Source organism: Hylobates moloch, unplaced genomic scaffold, assembly GCF_009828535.3.
Source record: "Hylobates moloch isolate HMO894 unplaced genomic scaffold, HMol_V3 SCAFFOLD_1, whole genome shotgun sequence".
NCBI lineage: Eukaryota > Metazoa > Chordata > Mammalia > Primates > Hylobatidae > Hylobates > Hylobates moloch.
In genome coordinates this window covers 19,139,501-19,158,137 of record NW_026652276.1, presented here as the reverse complement: position 1 = coordinate 19,158,137, position 18,637 = coordinate 19,139,501, and the positions used below count along the sequence as shown (strand labels likewise).

The following is an 18,637-nucleotide window of genomic DNA, read 5'->3' as shown; positions in this document are numbered from 1 at the left end:
GGACTTGGGACCATAGGGAACTTAAGTCCATTTGATTTAATAGTGGAAGCTGTAACGTACAAGTGTGGGGCCATTAGTGGCCATGTTTCCCACCCCATGGAGAAAATTAATCTCCAGCAAGGTAAAACGACTCTCACAGCAAGAGAGAAGACAGAGGAGAGAGAGGGCCTAGACACATCAAAGTGACTGGTTGTTCTTGAGACCCATGTGTCTCTTTCTTCGTCCTGAAACTTGACTGTTCAACAACAAATTAAGTTCAGAATTATTAAAGCTTAGAGTGTGAGCATTGGAAAGTTATAGCTGAGACTCAAGAGGTGAGATGTAGATGACCTATAAAGCAGAGTCCAAAACCATATTAAAGAATTTGGACTTTATCTTGACAGCAATTGTGAAGAAATTCAAAGATTTTAAACGATGTTTGAAAAGTAATGGAAAAGATGACATTGGGCACGTTGTGGAAAGGGGATAAGGAGTAGTGGTTTGGAGGGTAAAACTCACGGTGAGAAGATCAGTTAGGAGGTTGCAATAATGCAGGGGAGAAATGATAGCAGTCAGGACTGGGGAGATGGCATGTGTTGAAGCAAAACAAAACATCCACTGGATTGGACTATCTTCATCCATTCAGGCTACTATAGCAACATATCATATACTGGGTGGCTTATAAACAACTACAATTTATTTCTCACAGTTCTAGAGGCTGGGAAATTCAAGATCAGGGTGGTGGCATGGTCAGGTTCTCGTGAGGGCCCTCTTTTGAGTTGCAACAGCTGACTTTTTGCTGGGTCCTCCTATGGCAGAAGGAGCAAAAGAGCTCCCTTCAACATCTTTTATAAGGGCACTAAGTCCATTCATGAGGGAGGAGCTGTCATGACAATCACTCCCCAAAGGCCACACCTCTTAATACCATTACCTTGGTGGTTAGGATTTCACCTAATATAAATTTTGGGGGACTTGGGGAAAAAACAAACATTCAGACCACAGCCTGGATCTTCTTGGAAACTGGGACTAAGTAATGGAAACTGCTTTGTCACATCCCCAAGGGCACTGCTGTTGGAGTTGCTGACTGCCTCTTTTATAAGATTGCCTTGGGTTCAGGACAGTTGCAGTAAACCTTCCTAATCCCTTTCTTCTTGTTCCTACCTTGAGTGGGTTGTTGGACCTCCAATTACTGTCCCAGGGCAAATGCAAATGAAGGTGTGGGTGAGGGTCATGGGAAGAGAAAGGACATTTAATAAATACTAGTCACTATCCTCATAATTTCTAACAGTAATCAGTCATAATGTTATAACAATTTAAAAGAGCAATTAGGGGCTGGGCGTGGTGGCTTATGCCTGTAATCTTAGCACTTTGGGAGGCTGAGGCAGGTGGATTTCCTGAGCTCAGGAGTTTCAGACCAGCCTGGGCAACAACATGGCGAAACCCCATCTCTACTAAAAATACAAAAAATTAGCCGGGCATGATGGTTTGCACCTGTAGTCCCAGCTTCTCTGGGAGGCTGAGGCACGAGAATCGCTTGAACCTGGGAGGCAGAGGTTGCAGTGAACCAAGATTGCCCCACTGCACTCCAACCTGGGCAGCAGAGCAGACTCTGTCTCAAAAAACAGACAAACACACAAAAGGAGCAATTAGGGAAGTACGTATTTTGTAGAGAAAACATCACATATTAACATAAATTAACTAATGGAGAGACAACACTTGAACTTCTATGAATGGAGTTTTCGAAGGAAAATGTGAAAGGAAGGAAGGCAGGAATGGTACATGGGGTCTAAGACCTTGCATGTACTTGTAGCAATAAGAAAATATGGAGGAAAGGAAACCTTGGACTGTAACCATGGGGCTACGAAGCCTCACCTTCTCAGGCAAGGTTCCTGCAACTTTCCCCAGAGCAAACATACCCGAGCCTTGTCAGATTGATCAAATAGTTAATTGAGAAGACAATAAGAATGCAGAGGGACCACAGCAAATTTCTTAAACTTTGTTCCAAAGAGCCTTGAAAATAGAACTTCTTAAAGGACATTCCATTGAAACTACCATAGTGATGGCCTTCTATTTTACTTTAACAAGAGCTGGTCGCTGTCAGTGGTGTGTGTTTATGTGTGTGTGTGTGTGTGTGTGTGTGTGCATGTGAGAGAGAGAGAGAATACTTACTTTTATGATTAATGTGTCTTATGAAAATCAGAACCATGACCTTTGCCCTAAACTATCCCCTCTAAGGACTCTGTCTAGACAGAATACTAACAGAATACTATTTCCTTTTTAACCTAACAATGAGAACATTTTTACTTAAGTTACAGTAAAACGTCATGTTATAGAAAGACATTGTCACCTTTCTACTAGTAGAAGTTAGTTTTAGTAAAGTGCACAGGAAGAAATAAGTAGAACAAAGAAATGATTTCTTATTTTTCAATTCCAAGAGTAGCCTTTCATAATTGTTGAGACAATCTGGCCATGACCTTCTTATTTCTTCATCAGAGTTGAGAAGTAGAAAGAGGAACCATACCTATCAGTGGAATCCCAGATCTTCAAAGGGACTGTGTTGGTTCCTTCCCCAGGACTTGCCACAGCTGTGGTGCTTGATACATTTTCATTGAATTATTGTAAACATATATATGTATTATTCACTCATATTTAGCCAATTCCAGGCCCATAGGAACAAAGCTGACACTTCTACCAAATGTATTTTTCTTTAATCATTTGCTAAAATATTTGTTGACTGAATGGATAACTACACCTCAACCCAAATGACAGGTTCAGTCAACAGCACTCTTCTACTTACCCTTCAATGACTTGTTCCTCTGTTGTGACAACACTCCCTTTCTTCCTTATATTATTTGAGAAGCAGCCTAGTATAGCAGTTAGGCTCTGGAATCTTAGGCTCATTTAGAATTGTTTTGAATAGCTTGATGAATTAAAACTTTCCCACTATGTCAATCCAATGATCACTTAACTCTAGTAACTTGGCACACAATATGTAAACAAATAAATACATGTTGAATGTCAAAAGGATGAGTAAATAATTTAATTGTTGATTAAAATCGTGATGGACTGTTGTATTGACTGAGTGCTGGTGAGTCCATGCTTTGTGTCAGTTGGCTATGATGGCTGTGACAGGATATGACAGTTCTTATCTAACAGCTTAGTGCTCTGGGAAAGTGACAAACACATTACTAAGCAAACAAACTCCAAGTGATCAGGATCAGGAGTTCTGGGTGTTTTGGTCTTCTTTACCAATAGATTCGAAATCCAACTAATCAAACAGTCCTGCCATTTATATGTCCCATGCATATCTCAAGTCTATCTCTATTTTCCCAAGCTTCCATGTCCTCGACAATCATCCTACAATAGCCTTCTTAGGGGATATGCCTACTTCCTCTCTTGCTACCTCCAATCTGTTCTAAATAGGTGCCCATTATTCTGTATCAGCCTATGTGTTTCCTTCAGGGCACTGTCACAAATTTGGTTGTCTACATAGGTAGGTATTTTCTGTTTCTCCCACTAGACTGTGAGCTGCAGCAGGACAAGGACCTTTCTTATTCACCATTGTAGCTCATCTCCTTTCCCTACCCAGTGCCTAATACATAGAAAGCTTTCCACAAACAGTCAATGAGTAAATGTGCGTAAATTCTCAAAGGCACAGAGACCTCATCTTAATTCACGTTTGTGTCATCAGTACCAAGGACAATGCCCAAGGCAATGCGGCACTCCATAAATGTTTGTTCTATGTTTGGTTCAGTTGATGAAGGGATGACTCGCCTCTCCAGGTTTTATAGAAATTTGAATCTTCTCTATTCTGCCATTTACCAGCTGTGTGACTTTAAGCCCTGATTTCCTTAGCTGCAAAGTTGAAGTGAATGCTTACTTTGTAGGGTTTTTGAGATTATGCCTGTGAGGGCTCTGCAGAGTGCCTGACATAGTGTGTGTTCATAGTGTCCCCACCTAGCACTGGGGGAAGATTCGACGGAGAAATCTAAAAGGAAAGAAGAAAGTGACTCCTCAAGTAGGAGGAAAAAGAAACCCAAACAAGTTTTGCATACAAAAAATCACAAACAACTCCTCCAAGTGGCCCTGGTATTTGTTTTAATCCAACTCCCTTTGTATTAAAAGGTTGAAGGAGAAAAGGGCATAAGATGGGGGAGAAGGGAGGGCCAACTCTGTTGTTTTGCCCTGTTCCAAGTCCTCTCCAGCTACTCATCATTTTGAGTTTTTCAACTATGTGGTAATTAATATTTATAAATAAAGTGCAGTGTTGCTCCCAAGGACTAGGCACTATTTAGAATCTAGCCATCCATTTAAGACATCGTAATTGAAACCCTTCAGTGTCTTGTATTGATCTTGGGTTTCAAACTTGAACCCTAACACAGTCTGCAAGGGTCTGGACCTTGCCCACCTTTTTTGCCTGATGTCACCCCAATCTCACCCTTGTCCCCTAAGCTCTCACTCTTTGAGCTCTTCTTGGAGTTCAGCCACAGGACCTTTGCATATGTGCTTCCCTTTGCCTGGATGACTCCTGGGTTAACTAGATTTGGCTACAGCTCAAGTAAGGGCACTTCTTCAGACACTTCCCTGACCATGCAGCAGTCTTGGTTTTGGAATCTTCCAGTCATTCACAGTAGGGTCTTACTTGTAATTATACACCAAATTGTGTAGTTGTTTTGCTTATGTCTCTTTTCCCTGTACTCTGAGAACAAGACAATGAATAGCTTGTGTCAGGCCTCTGAGCCAAAGCTCAGCCATTATAACCTCTGTGACCTGCACATACACATCCAGGTGGCTTGCAGGAGCTGAGAAGCCTGGAGCAGCCAAAAAAAACGCAAAGAAGTAAAACAGCCAGTTCCTGCCTTAACTAATTAACCAACATTACAACATTTTACCATTGTGACTTGTCCCTGCCCTACCTTAGCTGATCAATCAACTTTGTGACATTCTTCTTCTGGACAATGAGTCTTATGATCTCCCCACCCTGTACCTTGTGACCCCTTCCTCTGCTAACAATAGATAACCACCTTTTACTGTAATTTTCCATTACCTAGACAACTCCTATAAAGCAACCCCTTCCCCATCTCCCTTCACTGACTCTCTTTTCGGACTCAGCCCACTTGCACCCAAGTGAATAAACAGCCTTGTTGCTCACACAAAGCCTGTTGGTGGTCTCTTCACACGGATGCGCTTGACAGCTTGGTTATCCGAGCACCCAGATGGTGCTCAGCACGTGGCAAGTGTTCAATAAATGTGGGTTGAATGAATGAATGAGTGAAAGGTTCCCAGAGCTCCTGTAGGGAACTGAGGACCCAAGAGTGAGGAAGCCAGGTCCCCTTCCCCCTCCCCGGGGAAATTGGAGGTGGCGGGGGGACACATATCAATAAGCTAAGAAACAAGTCTCGCTCCTCTCTCCAGCTGGTGTGCGATTCCTCAAACTAACCCCCAATCACAGAGGGTTGGAAGGAAGGGGTGGGATGCTGAAGGCAAGCGCTGGGTGATCGATCAGCTGAACAATGGTCAGATCCTGGTGGAGATCCCAGGTCCTCAGCCAGGCGGCAAGAGCCCTCGCTGCCCGGCTCAGGCTGGCTGCCAGCTGACCCCTCTCCCCGTCCCTCGTGTCCCACGCGGCGCGCTCTCGCCAGCTCCCGGGCGCGCCACCCAATGCGTCCGGGCCGCTGCAGCTGCTCCGGGGCCAGGGCGCTGGGCCAGCTCTGGCGCCCAGCGCGTGTGATTGGCTGCCCCCAGCCTCAGCCCAGCGCGCCCTCCCACCCAGGGCGCAGTTGAGTCCCCGCCCGCTGCCTAGCCTCTGCCTCCTCCTCTCTGCCCAGCCAGTGCCCAGCCCGGGGCCCGGATCCCGCCGGGCACTTCCCACAGGCGCCGCAGAGTAGCGTGGGTGCAGGCTGCAGTGGCTGGCGCCGTCCTCGCCCCGCCGCGCCATGAAGGTAGAGTTTGCACCGCTCAACATCCCGCTGGCGCGGCGGCTGCAGACGGTGGCCGTGCTGCAGTGGGTCCTGAAATACCTGCTGCTCTGAATACCTGCTGCTGCGTGTCCTCCCTCGGGACGGTCCGGATTCCAGGACCTGCATAGAACCTTCCGACCCTCATTCCTCTGTCGGCCAGAGCAGGCAGGTCAAAGAGGGCGTTTGGAGCTAACGTGGACTCTGGTTTCCTCATCGCTAACGACTGTTTTATTTTCTCCTGAGTCATTTTTTTAAATTGAGGTGCACCTTGCCTACAATAAAAGGCGCAGTTAGACGGATACAGCTTGATGACTTTTGGCGACTGTATCTACCAAAATGTAACCATGACCTCATCGAACGCTTGAGCACTTTAACCCATCAAAAGTTGGCAAACTCGCTCCTCGAACTGTTGATTCATAGATGGCAAAGTAATGCCTCAGTAGTTAAAACCTGATTCCTTCGTCTCCCCACCCTCCTGACAAAGAGCAGTGTTCCCCTTCCCGTTTGGGAGATTTCCTGGATGCATAGCAGTACCTTTCTGTAAAGAAGGCTGCACCACTCATTGCATTTGGTTGAGCGGTTTCTCTCTGGAAATAATTTGACTCAGGAGCGTGTGTGTTCCAGTTGGTTCCCAAGTTGAGCCCATTAAACATACACCGAATCATTAGATGGGGCAAAAACTTGGGTGGTTTTTGTTTTTTTTGTTTTTGTTTTTTTCCTTCATATTTGTTCTGCTCTTGAAGTAAATAGGGGTGATGTGGGAGGAGAGAGGAATTTGGGAAAGACCCTTCTATTGAAACAAACTCTTCTAAAGACTAAGATCATGGGTATGCTGTAAGATCATGGATTGTACAGCATTGGAGTGGTAATAATAGTAATAAACCCGTTGCACTGGAGAGTTTTACACTTTTAAAACTGCTTTTACATTTCGAAAAGCTGAATCAGTGGTTCTCAACTCTGGCTCTAGATGACAATCACTGGAGAAGCTTCTAAAAAATACAGATGCCCAGGCTCCATCCTGGAATTTGTTTTTTATTATAATAATAATAATTATTATTATTATTATTATTGAGACGGAGTTTCACTCTCGTTGCCCAGGCTGGAGTGCAGTGGCGCGATCTCGGCTCACTGCAACCTCCGCCGCCCGGGTTCAAGGGATTCTTCTGCCTCAGCCTGCCGAGTAGCTGAGGTTACAGGCATGTGCCATCACACCTGGCTAATTTTGTCATTTTAGTAGAGACAGGGTTTCTCCATGTTGGTCAGGGTGGTCTCGAACTCCCAATCTCGGGTGATCCGCCCGTCTCAGCCTCCCAAAGTGCTGGGATTACAGGCGTGAGCCACCGCACCCGGCTCATCCCTGGAATTTCTAAGTCATTTGTTTCAGAATGCAGTCTGCACACCTTTTTTTTTCCTTTTTCCTCTTTTAAGAACTCTCCAAGTGACTCTCCTGTGCTGCTAGGTAGAATTTACCCCCTCCCCCAAAAAAAAGTAATTCAAAATGTTAACTCATTAAGTCCTCACAGGCCACACCGTGAGGCAGGGTTGCTCTGGATCAAAGCACCACGGAGATAACAACACACAACCTTATCCAGTGCTTGGTATGTGCCAGGTGCTGTTCTAAGCAACATCCACGATTAACTAGCAATCTTCACAACACCCCTGTGAGGTAAGGACTATTCCTGCACTCATGGTACAGACGAGGGAACTAAGAGGTGAAGTAAATTGCTCAAGGTGATGCAGCTAGCAGGACGTAGTAGAGCTGGTTTCAAACCTAAGTATTCTGCCCAAAGTCTCTGCTTTAACCACTAAACTGCTCTCTTAAATGGCCTGAACTTGGAGTCCGACTTCCTAACTGATCATTCAACACATCTCTGATAGCCACTGTTCTTTTCTTTCATGGCACTTATCATTGCTTGTATCTGTGTATGGCTGTGGTGACTTGAGAAAGTTCTCTATGGCTGTCTTAGTCTACAAGCTTAGTGAGGAAACACGCAGTATATGTCTGGCCCATGGAAGATATACACAAATACTTGAGATATACACAAATACTTGAGATATACACAAATACTTGTTGAATGGCTGTTTCTGGTCTATCACCCAGAATAGGAACTATGCACCCACCAGATCCCTAGAGTATTAACTCATGTAATCCTCACAGCAACCCAGTGAGGGAGGGACTACCCCTTACCCTCATTTTACCAGTGAAGGACCTAGGAGATAAAGTGAATTACTCAAGATCACATGGCCCAGTAGTGGAAAGTTGAGACACGTGTGACCGCATGTGAGTGGATTAGTGACGAGGACATGGCAGGTGCTCAATGACCTGTGTCTAATTTGAATCAAACTACAGTGGTTCTAGATCCAACTCACCTCAATGTTTTTGTTTCACACATTTGATATTTGTGTTAGCAGGAGCATATTTTGTATTATATATCTTGGAAATTATATTGTGGGAAATTTCAAACATACAGAAACTAGAGAGAAGAGTAGGAATTCCCATATACCCATGACCTAGGTTTATACTTATTTAATAAGTTGCCATATATGTTTTATCCATTATTTTGCGAAAATATTTTAAAACAAATCACTTTTTTGTATAATTTTTTTTAACTTTTAGGTTCAGGAGTACATGTGCAGGTTTGTTATATAGGTAAATTGAGCATCATAGGGATTGTACAGATTATTTCATCACCCAAATAATCAGCATAGTACCCAGTAGGTAGCTTTTCCTCCTCATCCTCCACCCTCCACCCTCATGTAGGCCGCAGTGTCCGTTGTTTCCTTCGTGTCTAGTGAATTCACACATTAAGATATTTTAATACTAAATACTTTGGTTTGCGTATTTTAAAAATAAGTATTTTGTGTGTAACCATAGTACTCTTGTCATACCTAGCATAGTTAACAAAAATTACTTAAAATCATGTAAACCAAGTTCAGATATCCTAAATTGTACCAAAACTACACTTTTTTTCTTGTTCTTTTTTCTTTTTGTAGAAACGGGGCCTCCTTATGTTGCCCCGGCTGGTCTCAAACTCCCAGGCTCAAGTGATCCTCCTGCCTCAGCCTCCCAAAGTAATGGGAGCGCTAGGCACTGCGCCCAGACAAAATACACTTTTACTGGCAATTTCTTTGAACCTAAATCCAAATAAGATCCGTGTGTTATATTTGGTTTTTATGTCTTTCATGTAGAACAGTGTCTCCCCTTTGTTTTCTTGTCAATGAAGCCTTGAAGAAACCATTTGACATGGGTCCTGCAGGACATCTCACTTTGTGAGTTTGTCTGCTTCTTTGTAGGGTTAACTGTTCCTCTATCCTTTGTATTTCTTTTAAAAGATGGAAGTTAGAGCTAAATGCTTGATTAGATTTAGATGAAACCTTTTGGGCAAGACTTCTTCCCAGGTGTTGCTGTGCACTTCACTGGTCAGTGGGTCTAGGAAGGAAGTAATCCGAGGTGATGACTGGCATGCTGCAACTTTCATCTAGTGATTTAAGTCATGATCCTTGCCCGAATTACCTGTTTTATTTGAAACTGCAAAATGGTAATTTTCTTTTTTTTTGAGACGGAGTCTCGCTGTGTCGCCCAGGCTGGAGTGCAGTGGTGCGATCTCGGCTCACTGTAAGCTCCTCCTCCCGGGTTGATGCCATTCTCATGCCTCAGCCTCCTGAGTAGCTGGGACTACAAGCGCCCGCCACCAAGCCCGGCTAATTTTTTGTATTTTTAGTAGAGACTGGGTTTCACGGTGTTAGCCAGGATGGTCTCGATCTCCCGACCTTGTGATCTGCCCGCCTCAGCCTCCCAAAGGGTAATTTTCTTATTCTATCATTTATTCTTCGTTTATTAGCTAGAGTTTCTGCAGTTAAAAATTTGGTCTCATCATGTAGCACCATTTGACTACCCTACAATTCAATTCTTACAGGAAAGAAAGGATAAATGCTTTCTTCTTTCCATTTCATTATCAAGTTTCAAGTAAGGAGTTGATATAATAGTTACTTCCAGTGGTGACAAGAGATGTTTTATTAATGGTGTTTTAAGATCTCTAAATCAAAATCCCAGAATACATTTTTCTTGCCATCACCAGGAAAGTGAGTTTAAGCTATTAGTACTTGGAATATATTTTAAAGTAGCAAAATGTTTCATTTAGTAATAAAACCAAATAGTAAGCCCTCCTTCTCTGCTCCCCCACCCCCCTTCCCAAGCAACCACTGATCTCCTTTTTTTTTTTTTTTTTTAAAAACAGATGGGGTCTCTCTATGTTGTCTAGGCTGGTCTTGAACCCCTTGGCTCAAGGGATCCTCCCACCTTGACCTCTCAAAGTGCTGGGATTACAGGAGTGAGCCACACTGTGCCTGAGCTGATCTGTCACCACAGATTAGTTTGCATTTTCTAGAGTTTTGTATAAGTGGAATCACATCATATATACTCTCTTTTTGTCTGGCTTCTTTCACTCAGCATAATTATTTTGAGACTGTTTCTCATATATATCAATAGTTCATTGCTTTTTGTTTCTAAGCAGCATCCTCTTGCATGGATATATTGCAATTTCTCCAGCCATCTATTGATGAATATTTGGCTCATAGCTATTATGAATAATACTACCATGAACTTTCACCTACAGATCTTTGTATGAACATATACTTTCTTTATTCATAGGCAAACCAAGAATGTAATGCCTTGATTTTATGACAGTTGCAGGTTTAACTTTTCCAGAAACCACCAAAGTTTCTTCCAAAGTATTATATCATTTTACATTCTCACTGGCAGGGCATAAGAGCTCTAATCGCTCCATGTCCTTACCATCATTCGATGTAGTCTTTTGAATTTTTGCAATGTTTTTCTTGTGATACTGATCAATTTTAATTCTAGCACCTGAAGCTATATAAGGGTATGCTCTATAAACTTCATGGGATTTTTGTACACGTTCAATAAAGTGACAACTTTGTACTTTAGTATCTAAAAATCAGGAACATGCTTTTGAATTGTTTAAACACAATCCACAGAATTAAAAAACAAAATCAGAAGCCATCCACAATTACACTAATTGTCGACTAAAGTTTTACACTTCATACTTGAGATATAACAGTCAATATCTAGTAGGGGATACTGAAAATGATTTCAGAGTCTCATCCTGTTGTACTCTATTGGGAAGGTTTCTTGAGTAGATATGTGACTGGCCAAAGGTGGGTACCACCAAAACCAGACCAGCAAGTAAAAGTTCTACCACAGCTTCTGTAGTTTCCACTTTTTATGTTTTGTCAGTTAAAAGTGAACAATGAGAATTAAATACTTATCTTTACATATTTACAAGGTATGTTGTGAAGTATATTTGCTTATAAACATATACAAATACTTATTGGCCGGGCACAATGGCTCACACCTATAATCCCAGCACTTTGGGAGGCCGAGGAGGGTGGATCACGAAGTCAGGAGATCGAGACCATCCTGGCTAACACGGTGAAACCCTGTCTCTACTAAAAAGCTACCACGCCTGGCATACATATTTTAATGAAATCAGAAATTTTGAAGCAGCCTTGGCATTTCCTTTAAATTTGTCTGGAAATGACCATTGTATTAGCTTCATGGAAAGGACTCACCAGCTTCTTGGTCTAAGGCTAACGTGGTGATCATTTGTCTAAGGCTAGAAAGGTACTAATGAGATGTAAATTATAAGGATAGAAAAAGAAGATGAGGGCTTTTCCTGGATGCTGATAGCTAAAACTCAAAGGATTCTAGAAAATGACACAGTAGCAGCCTTTCTTGTCTTTTTCTTTCCGTGTCGGTTCTGGTGATGAAGGAAATTATTGCTCTTGAAATTTCCTTGTAACTTGGACAAGTTAATGGAAAGCTTAATCTACATTCATTCTAATCTTTGCTAATGCCTTCTGGGTATGCTGCCTTAAGTTGCCGTACTAACTGTGTCCTTCCTGTGTTACTTGTCTTTAATGATCCAGATCTGCTTTATTGCCAAATAAAATCATTGGAAATTCATCATAATCCTTTACTCTGAGAATCTGTCTTTGAAATATATAGATTTTTCCCAAAACTGCCTTGACCTGTGACTCAAAAGACCAACAGGAAGCCCTCACCAGTCCTGATATTCTGTTGTCTCATGGCTCCAACCAAACTCTTCTTGTTCTGCTTTATCTAAAATATCTAGCCAGCCTGCTGTGTTATCTATCACACACTGCTTTGCATAGGAATCTTAAGTGATTGGGTCATAACCCACTAGAAAATAGGACTGGATTAACTGGATGGTGAGTGCCGACTTGCCCATACACTTCCCCCACTGACCACCAGGAGCCAGGAGAATGTTGCTGAGCCCCAGCTTTTGCAATTTTAATAAGTGTGTAGTGGTGTCTCATTGTGGCTTTAATTTGCATTTCCTCAATGACTAATGACCGTGAGCGTCTTTTCATGTGCTTAGTTGCCATCTCTACTCCTTGTTGAACTATCTGTTTGAATCTTTTGCCTGGTTTTTATTGGATTGCTTGTTTTCCTATTGCTGAGTTTTGAGAGTTCTTGTGTATTCTAGATATAAAGTCATTTATCAGCGATGAGCTTTGTATAGATTTTTCTTTCAGTCTATGGATTACTCTTTCAATCTCTTAACAGTGTCTTTTGAAGAGCAGAAGTTTTGATTTTGATGAAGTCAAGTGTATCCGTTTTTTTAATAGATTGTGTTGGGTGTCATATCTTTAAAATCTTTGCTTAATCTGGCTGGGTATGCTGGCTCATGCCTATAATCCCAGCACTTTGAGAGGCCGAGGCAGGTGAATCACCTGAGGTCAGGAGTTCAACACCAGCCTGGCCAATGTGGGGACACCCTGCCTCTACTAAAAATAGAAAAATTAGCTGGGCATGGTGGCGGGTGCCTGTAGTCTCAGCTACTTGGGAGGCTGAGGCAAGAGAATTGCTCGAACCCGGGAGGTGGAGGTTGCAGTGAGCTGAGATCGCCCCATTGCACTCCAGCCTGGGTGACAAGAGCAAAAAACTCCGTCTCAAAAAAAAAAAAAAAAAATTCTTTGCTAATCCAAGGTCACAAAAATTTTCTTCTGTATTTTCTCCTACCAGTGTTAATAATTTTAGGTTTTCCTTATAGATCTATGATCTATTTAGGGTTAATTTTTGTGTATGGTACAGTGTCTAAATCCATTTTTTTTGCATATGTATAATCCAATGGTTCCAGCTCTTTTTTGAAAGATCACTATCTGCTCTCTACTGCATTGCCCCTGTGCTTTTATCAAATATCAATTGTCCATATATGCATGGGTTTATTTCTAGACTCTCTATTCTGTGCCATTTATCTGTTTATCTATCTTGATGCCAGTACCCTGTTGTTTTGATTATCGTAGCTTTATAATAATTCTTGGAATCAGATACTGTTAGTCTTCAAACTTTGTTGGTGTTGTTGTTTTTCACAGGTGTTTTGGTTATTCCAAGTCCTTATCATTTCCATATGCATTTTAAGATCAGGTTAACAATTTCCACACCAAAAAAAGCCTCCTGGGATTTTGATTGGGATTGCTGTTTGATGGGAATTAGTTTATAGTTTAATTTGTAGAAAACTAACTGAACTGATTACAGTACATATGTCCTAAAACCAAGAACATTTCTCTTCCATAGCCGCAGTGACCCAAATCAGAAAAATAACAATACCATACTATGACCTATAGCATTATTCATATTTCAGAAGTTCCCTTACTAATGTCCTGTAGAGCAAAGGAATCCACATGTTGTGTTTAGTTGTGTTAAACAGAAATTATGGGCAGTCATTGTTTTGGACTGAGCTCCTGCACTAGGCTCCAGCAGATCTGAGCAAACCAAAGTGGAGTCACTCATCCTATGTGCCACATGATCAAACTTGAAACTTCAAGGAAGCAGGTAGATCTCCAAACAGACCAGTTTTCCTGAAAACAGGAGATCCAGTCTGCCTCAGTCAGTGTAATAAGGAAGTCTGCTTTGCTTTAACCTTTATAAAAAAGAAACCTGAAGTGGCATGACAATAGCCAATCCACTTTTTCTTCCCTCTTGTTCTGTTTTCCTTGTTTCTACCTTACCCACTGTTCCACCATTTCTCAGTAAAAGCTCTCCTCCTATTTTGCAGAATGGAGGCTGCCCTGATTGATGAATAGTGAATAAAAGTCAATTAGCTCCATAACTAAATTTGCTGTAATTTTGTCTTTTCACATTATTTTGTCTTTGTAGTTCCTTTAATCTGGAAAATTTGGAGAAAGTACATTTTAACATTATGCGAGGGATCCTTGGGCTTTCGTAAACACTAGTGTGTCTCTTTTATTATGGATTATCTCCATGGATTTCAGTTTGAACTGTACAAAGTATTTGTGTTTATAGAAACCTTCCTGAAATATTCAGAACGTGGGGCTGGTTTCAGCCAGATCTTTGTTGTTATTTATTTGCCTTCATCAGGCAAGGAATTAGGCTCAATACTGACTGTGCTATAAAACAAGAAAAATGTATTTCCCTGTATGTAACACTTTTTAAAAGCAGTGTAGAATAAACCCACATATGAAGAAAACTAGGCTGCAAAATTCTGCAAAGGGGTCTGATGAGATTTGTCTTTTAGCACAATCCTTAAAAACTCTGGGAGGCAAGTTCTCTTAAAATAGAAATTTTTAAAATCAGAAGAACTTACACTTACATTCTTATATTCTACAGATAGCACAGATAGGTATTTAAAAAATATAGTGTCTCCAGGAGTAAGAAGGAAAAGGTGCTAATGGATTTTTGCTTGCCTCTGAATTTTACTTACTTTCTCCATACTACATTAAATGGTTAAAATAAGTATGGAAACAGTTTTCATGCAGAAAAAAAATGAAAATTTTTTGGATGAGAATAGGAAGAAAGAATACTTATACAAGTTAAAGTCTTAAATTATTTCTTAATTATGGTGATTATTTAATGCAAGTAAATAAACATTCAATGGTTTTCACAATGTTTTGGCTGATGCAGATTGCCCATGGAGATTTTATAGAACAATTTCACTTATTGTAAATAGCTAGGTGAATGGAATGGAGTCAGAAAGGGTAGAGACAACAGAGGGAAAATCATTAATGTATGGGAATTGTCTGTGTAAACACTTAAGCGCTTTCCAGAAGCCACAGACCTGGCCACCACTCCTTGCCGAAAGTCTTCAATTCATGGAAACTGAAAATTTATGTCCCTGATTTTGCTGGACCAACCCTTCTCCAACTCTCCAGACACCAATTAGGTATTCTATAGTTCAGTTCTGATGCTGTCTACCTGGAGCTAGGTCTCACAGGTGAAGAGTTCAGTCTACAAGACTGCCCCAACTTTAAATGCCAACCACAAGTCCAGGTTGGCACTTGTGCTTCTTTCTGACTGGCTACAAATTGAGGATTCACACGACCTCCTCCTTGGACTCTGTCATTTGCTATGATGGCTCATGGCACTCACGAAAACACTTCTGTTTGGCAGTTTATTATAATGGATATGATAAAGGATATAGATGATGAGGTACCTAGGTAGAGGTCTGGAAGGTTCCAAAGCACAGGAGCTTCTGTCCTCATGGCATTGGGGTACACCAATCTCTCAGCTTGTGATTGTGTTCACCAACCCAGAAGCTGTCTGAACTCTGGACTTTATGGAGCCTTCGTCATTTAGGCATGATCAGTTACTCACATGATCAGTTACTAACTCCATTTCCAGCCCTTCTCCTCTCCCTGACGATGGGGGTGGGGCTGCAGGTTCCAAGCATCTAGTGATTGCTTAGTCTTTCAGTGACCAGCCACCATCCTGGAGCCCACCAAGAGTTGCCTCATTAGAAGAAAAGACATTGCTGTCACTCAGGAAGTTCCAAGGGATTGGGAGCTCAGAGTCAGGACTGGGGTCCAAATATTAGAACAAAAGATGGAAAGATGTACCTAGCACCCCTGTTGATCAGGAAATTACAACCATTTTAGGAGCCCTAGGCCAGGAACTGGGGGCAGAGATCAAATATTATTATGTCACAGACATGGTACTTACAACTAACAATACTGCGTTATATACTTGTGTACACAAATGTTTGTTACGAGGGTAATTGCATGTTAACTGCTCTTACCATAATAAAATAAAAATTTTTGAAAACATATTCTTTTTTATCTAGATTTAGCAACTTTTTAGCATTCTGCCACATTTGCTTTCTCTCCCTCTCACCACACACACACACACACACACACACACGTGCACACACACACTTTGTTGTTGCTGCTGAACAATTTAGAAGAAACTAAGTTGTAAACATCATAACATTTCATCTGTAAATACTGTAGCATGTATCGCCTGAAAACAAGAATTTTCTGTATAATGAAAATCCTACTATCATACCCAAGAAATTTATCAGGGATACAATAATCTTATTTAATATATTGTTTATATTCAAATTTCCCTCATCGTCTTCAACTTTTCCTTTATAAGTAGACCAGTTCCTATACCTTTAATTTGTTTTTAAAGCTTTTACAAGGTTGATTATTTTTAAACAGCCCAAGCCAGTTATCTTGTAGAGTGCCCCCCAACCTGGACTTGACTAAGGTGATGGAATGTATTTCCCATTAGATCCTGTGAGGAGGCATCATGTCATTTTGTCCCTTTATTGGTGGTACTAAATTCGATGATCACACATACACTTTGCTGGAGCCTTACTTGTTTCAAACATTTAGTAAGGTTCCAGTGATAGGGGCATTGTGGCACTCTTCACAGTAGCCAAAGGTGGGAGCAACCCAAATGTCCATCAACAGATGCATGAATAAGCAGATTACAGTGTATAGGTACGTGGGAATATTGTTCAGCTGTAAAAAGGAATAAAGTACTGATGCATGCTACAACATGGATGAACCTCAAAACCTTGATGTTAAACAAAGGTCTACAAAAAACTTGATGTTAAACAAAAGTCTACAAAAGGTCACGTATTATACCGTTCCATTCATATGAATATCAAAAGTGGGTAAATCCACAGAAACAGACTACAGCCAGGTACAGTGGCTCACACCTGTCATCTCAGCACTTTGGAAGGCCGAGGCAGGTGGATTGGTTGAGCTCAGGAGTTCGAGATTAGCGGGGGCAACATGGCAAGATCCTATCGCTACAAAAACTACAAATATTAGCCAGGAATCATGGTGTGCACCTCTAGTCTCAGCTACTTGGGAGGCTAAGGTGGTAGGATCACCTGAGCCCAAGAGGTCGAGGCTGCAGTGAGCCACGTTCATGCCACAGCACTCTAGCCTGAGTGACAAAGTGAGACCCTGTCTCAAAAAAAAAAAAAAAAAAAAAGAAGAAAAAAAAGAAACAGACTTCAGATTGGTAATTGCCAGCGGTGGAGGGGAGGGAGGAATGGGTAATAACTGCTTAATGGGTAAAGGGTTTTACTTCGAAATAAGGGGAATGTTTGGGAACTAGATGGTGGTAGTAGTTGTACAACATTGTGAATTAAATGCCACCAGAGTGTTCTCTTTAAAATCGCTAGTTTTTTATGTTATGTGAATTTCACTTAAATTAAAAAAAAAAAAAAAAAAGGACCGGGTGCAGTGGCTCATGCTTGTAATCCCAGCACTTTGTAGGGCTGAGGTGGGTGGATCACCTGAGGTCAGGAGTTCTAGACCAGCCTGGCAAACATGGCGAAACCCCGCCTCTACTAAAAATACAAAAATTTGCCAGGCATAGTGGCGTGTGCCTGTAATCCCAGCTACTTGTGAGGCTGAGGCAGGAGAATCACTTGAATCCAGGAGGTGGAGGTTCAGTGAGCCGAGATCACACCGTTGCACTCCAGCCTGGGCAACAGAGTGAGACTCCATTTCAAAAAAAAAGTGAGTGAGGGACAGCTTCCTCAACAATCTGGAGAAAGTAGAATCTATGTGAGCTAAGTGAAAATAGAGCGTCATTGATAGGAAGCCGAGTTGTGGTTTTTAATCCAGAATAGAGATAAATCAACCCAGCTAAAATTCAGGCCTTCAACTCAACTTGGTTTGCGAATCTAGACAACTTTTAAAGTTATCAACATGAGTTTCGAGAGCTGCACAATGTAATGGCATAGACCTTTGTATCTTCCTCTTCTCTTTGAACTCCAATTTAGAAGAATCAAGTTACCTTGAATTGCTTAAAGAGATAAAAATAGAAAATAGAGGTTATCTAGTCACCTCGTTTTTATAGTGTTTTCTTCTTTCAATACCATTTAGAATCAAAGGATTACAGGGCCAGGTGCAGTGGCTCACGCCTGTAATCCCAACACTTTGAGAGGCCTAGGTGGGTGGATCACCTGAGGTCAGGAGTTCAAGACCAACCTGGCCATCATGGTGAAACCCCATCTCTACTAAAACTACAAAAACTAGCCGAGCGTGGTAGCACATGCCTGTAATCCCAGCCATTCAGGAGACGGAGGCAGGAGAATCCCTTGAACCCAAGAGGCAGAGGTTGCAGTTAGCTGAGATTATGTCATTGCACTCCAGCCTGGGCAATGGGGTGAGATTCTGTCTCGAAAAAAAAAAAAAAAAAGAAAGAAGAAAGGATTACAAAACTATCGTGATGCTCTTTATGATTTGAAGCAGAAAATGTATGCAATGTCTAGAGTGGGAATTTAAATTAGAACAACTTCTTTGGATAGCAAAATATCAAAGTGTATCAGGTGATAAAGATGTTTCTGCTTAGCCATCCAGTATTTAACTTCTTTTTTTTTTCTTTGGACACA

General features: G+C 41.6%; 1 protein-coding gene and 1 pseudogene across 1 annotated transcript in view; one reads left to right on the top strand and one right to left on the bottom strand.

Annotated features, from left to right (window-relative positions):
* Nucleotides 1–5,915: 5,915 nt before the first annotated feature.
* Nucleotides 5,916–18,637, top strand: part of MOGAT1 (monoacylglycerol O-acyltransferase 1) — a 39,576-nt gene continuing 26,854 nt past the window's right edge. The window contains 1 exon segment of the mRNA XM_032753315.1: nucleotides 5,916–6,007. Coding sequence (XP_032609206.1) covers nucleotides 5,916–6,007 — 92 coding nt within the window.
* On the bottom strand, nucleotides 11,667–15,485 carry LOC116809452 (ras-related protein R-Ras2-like; annotated as a pseudogene).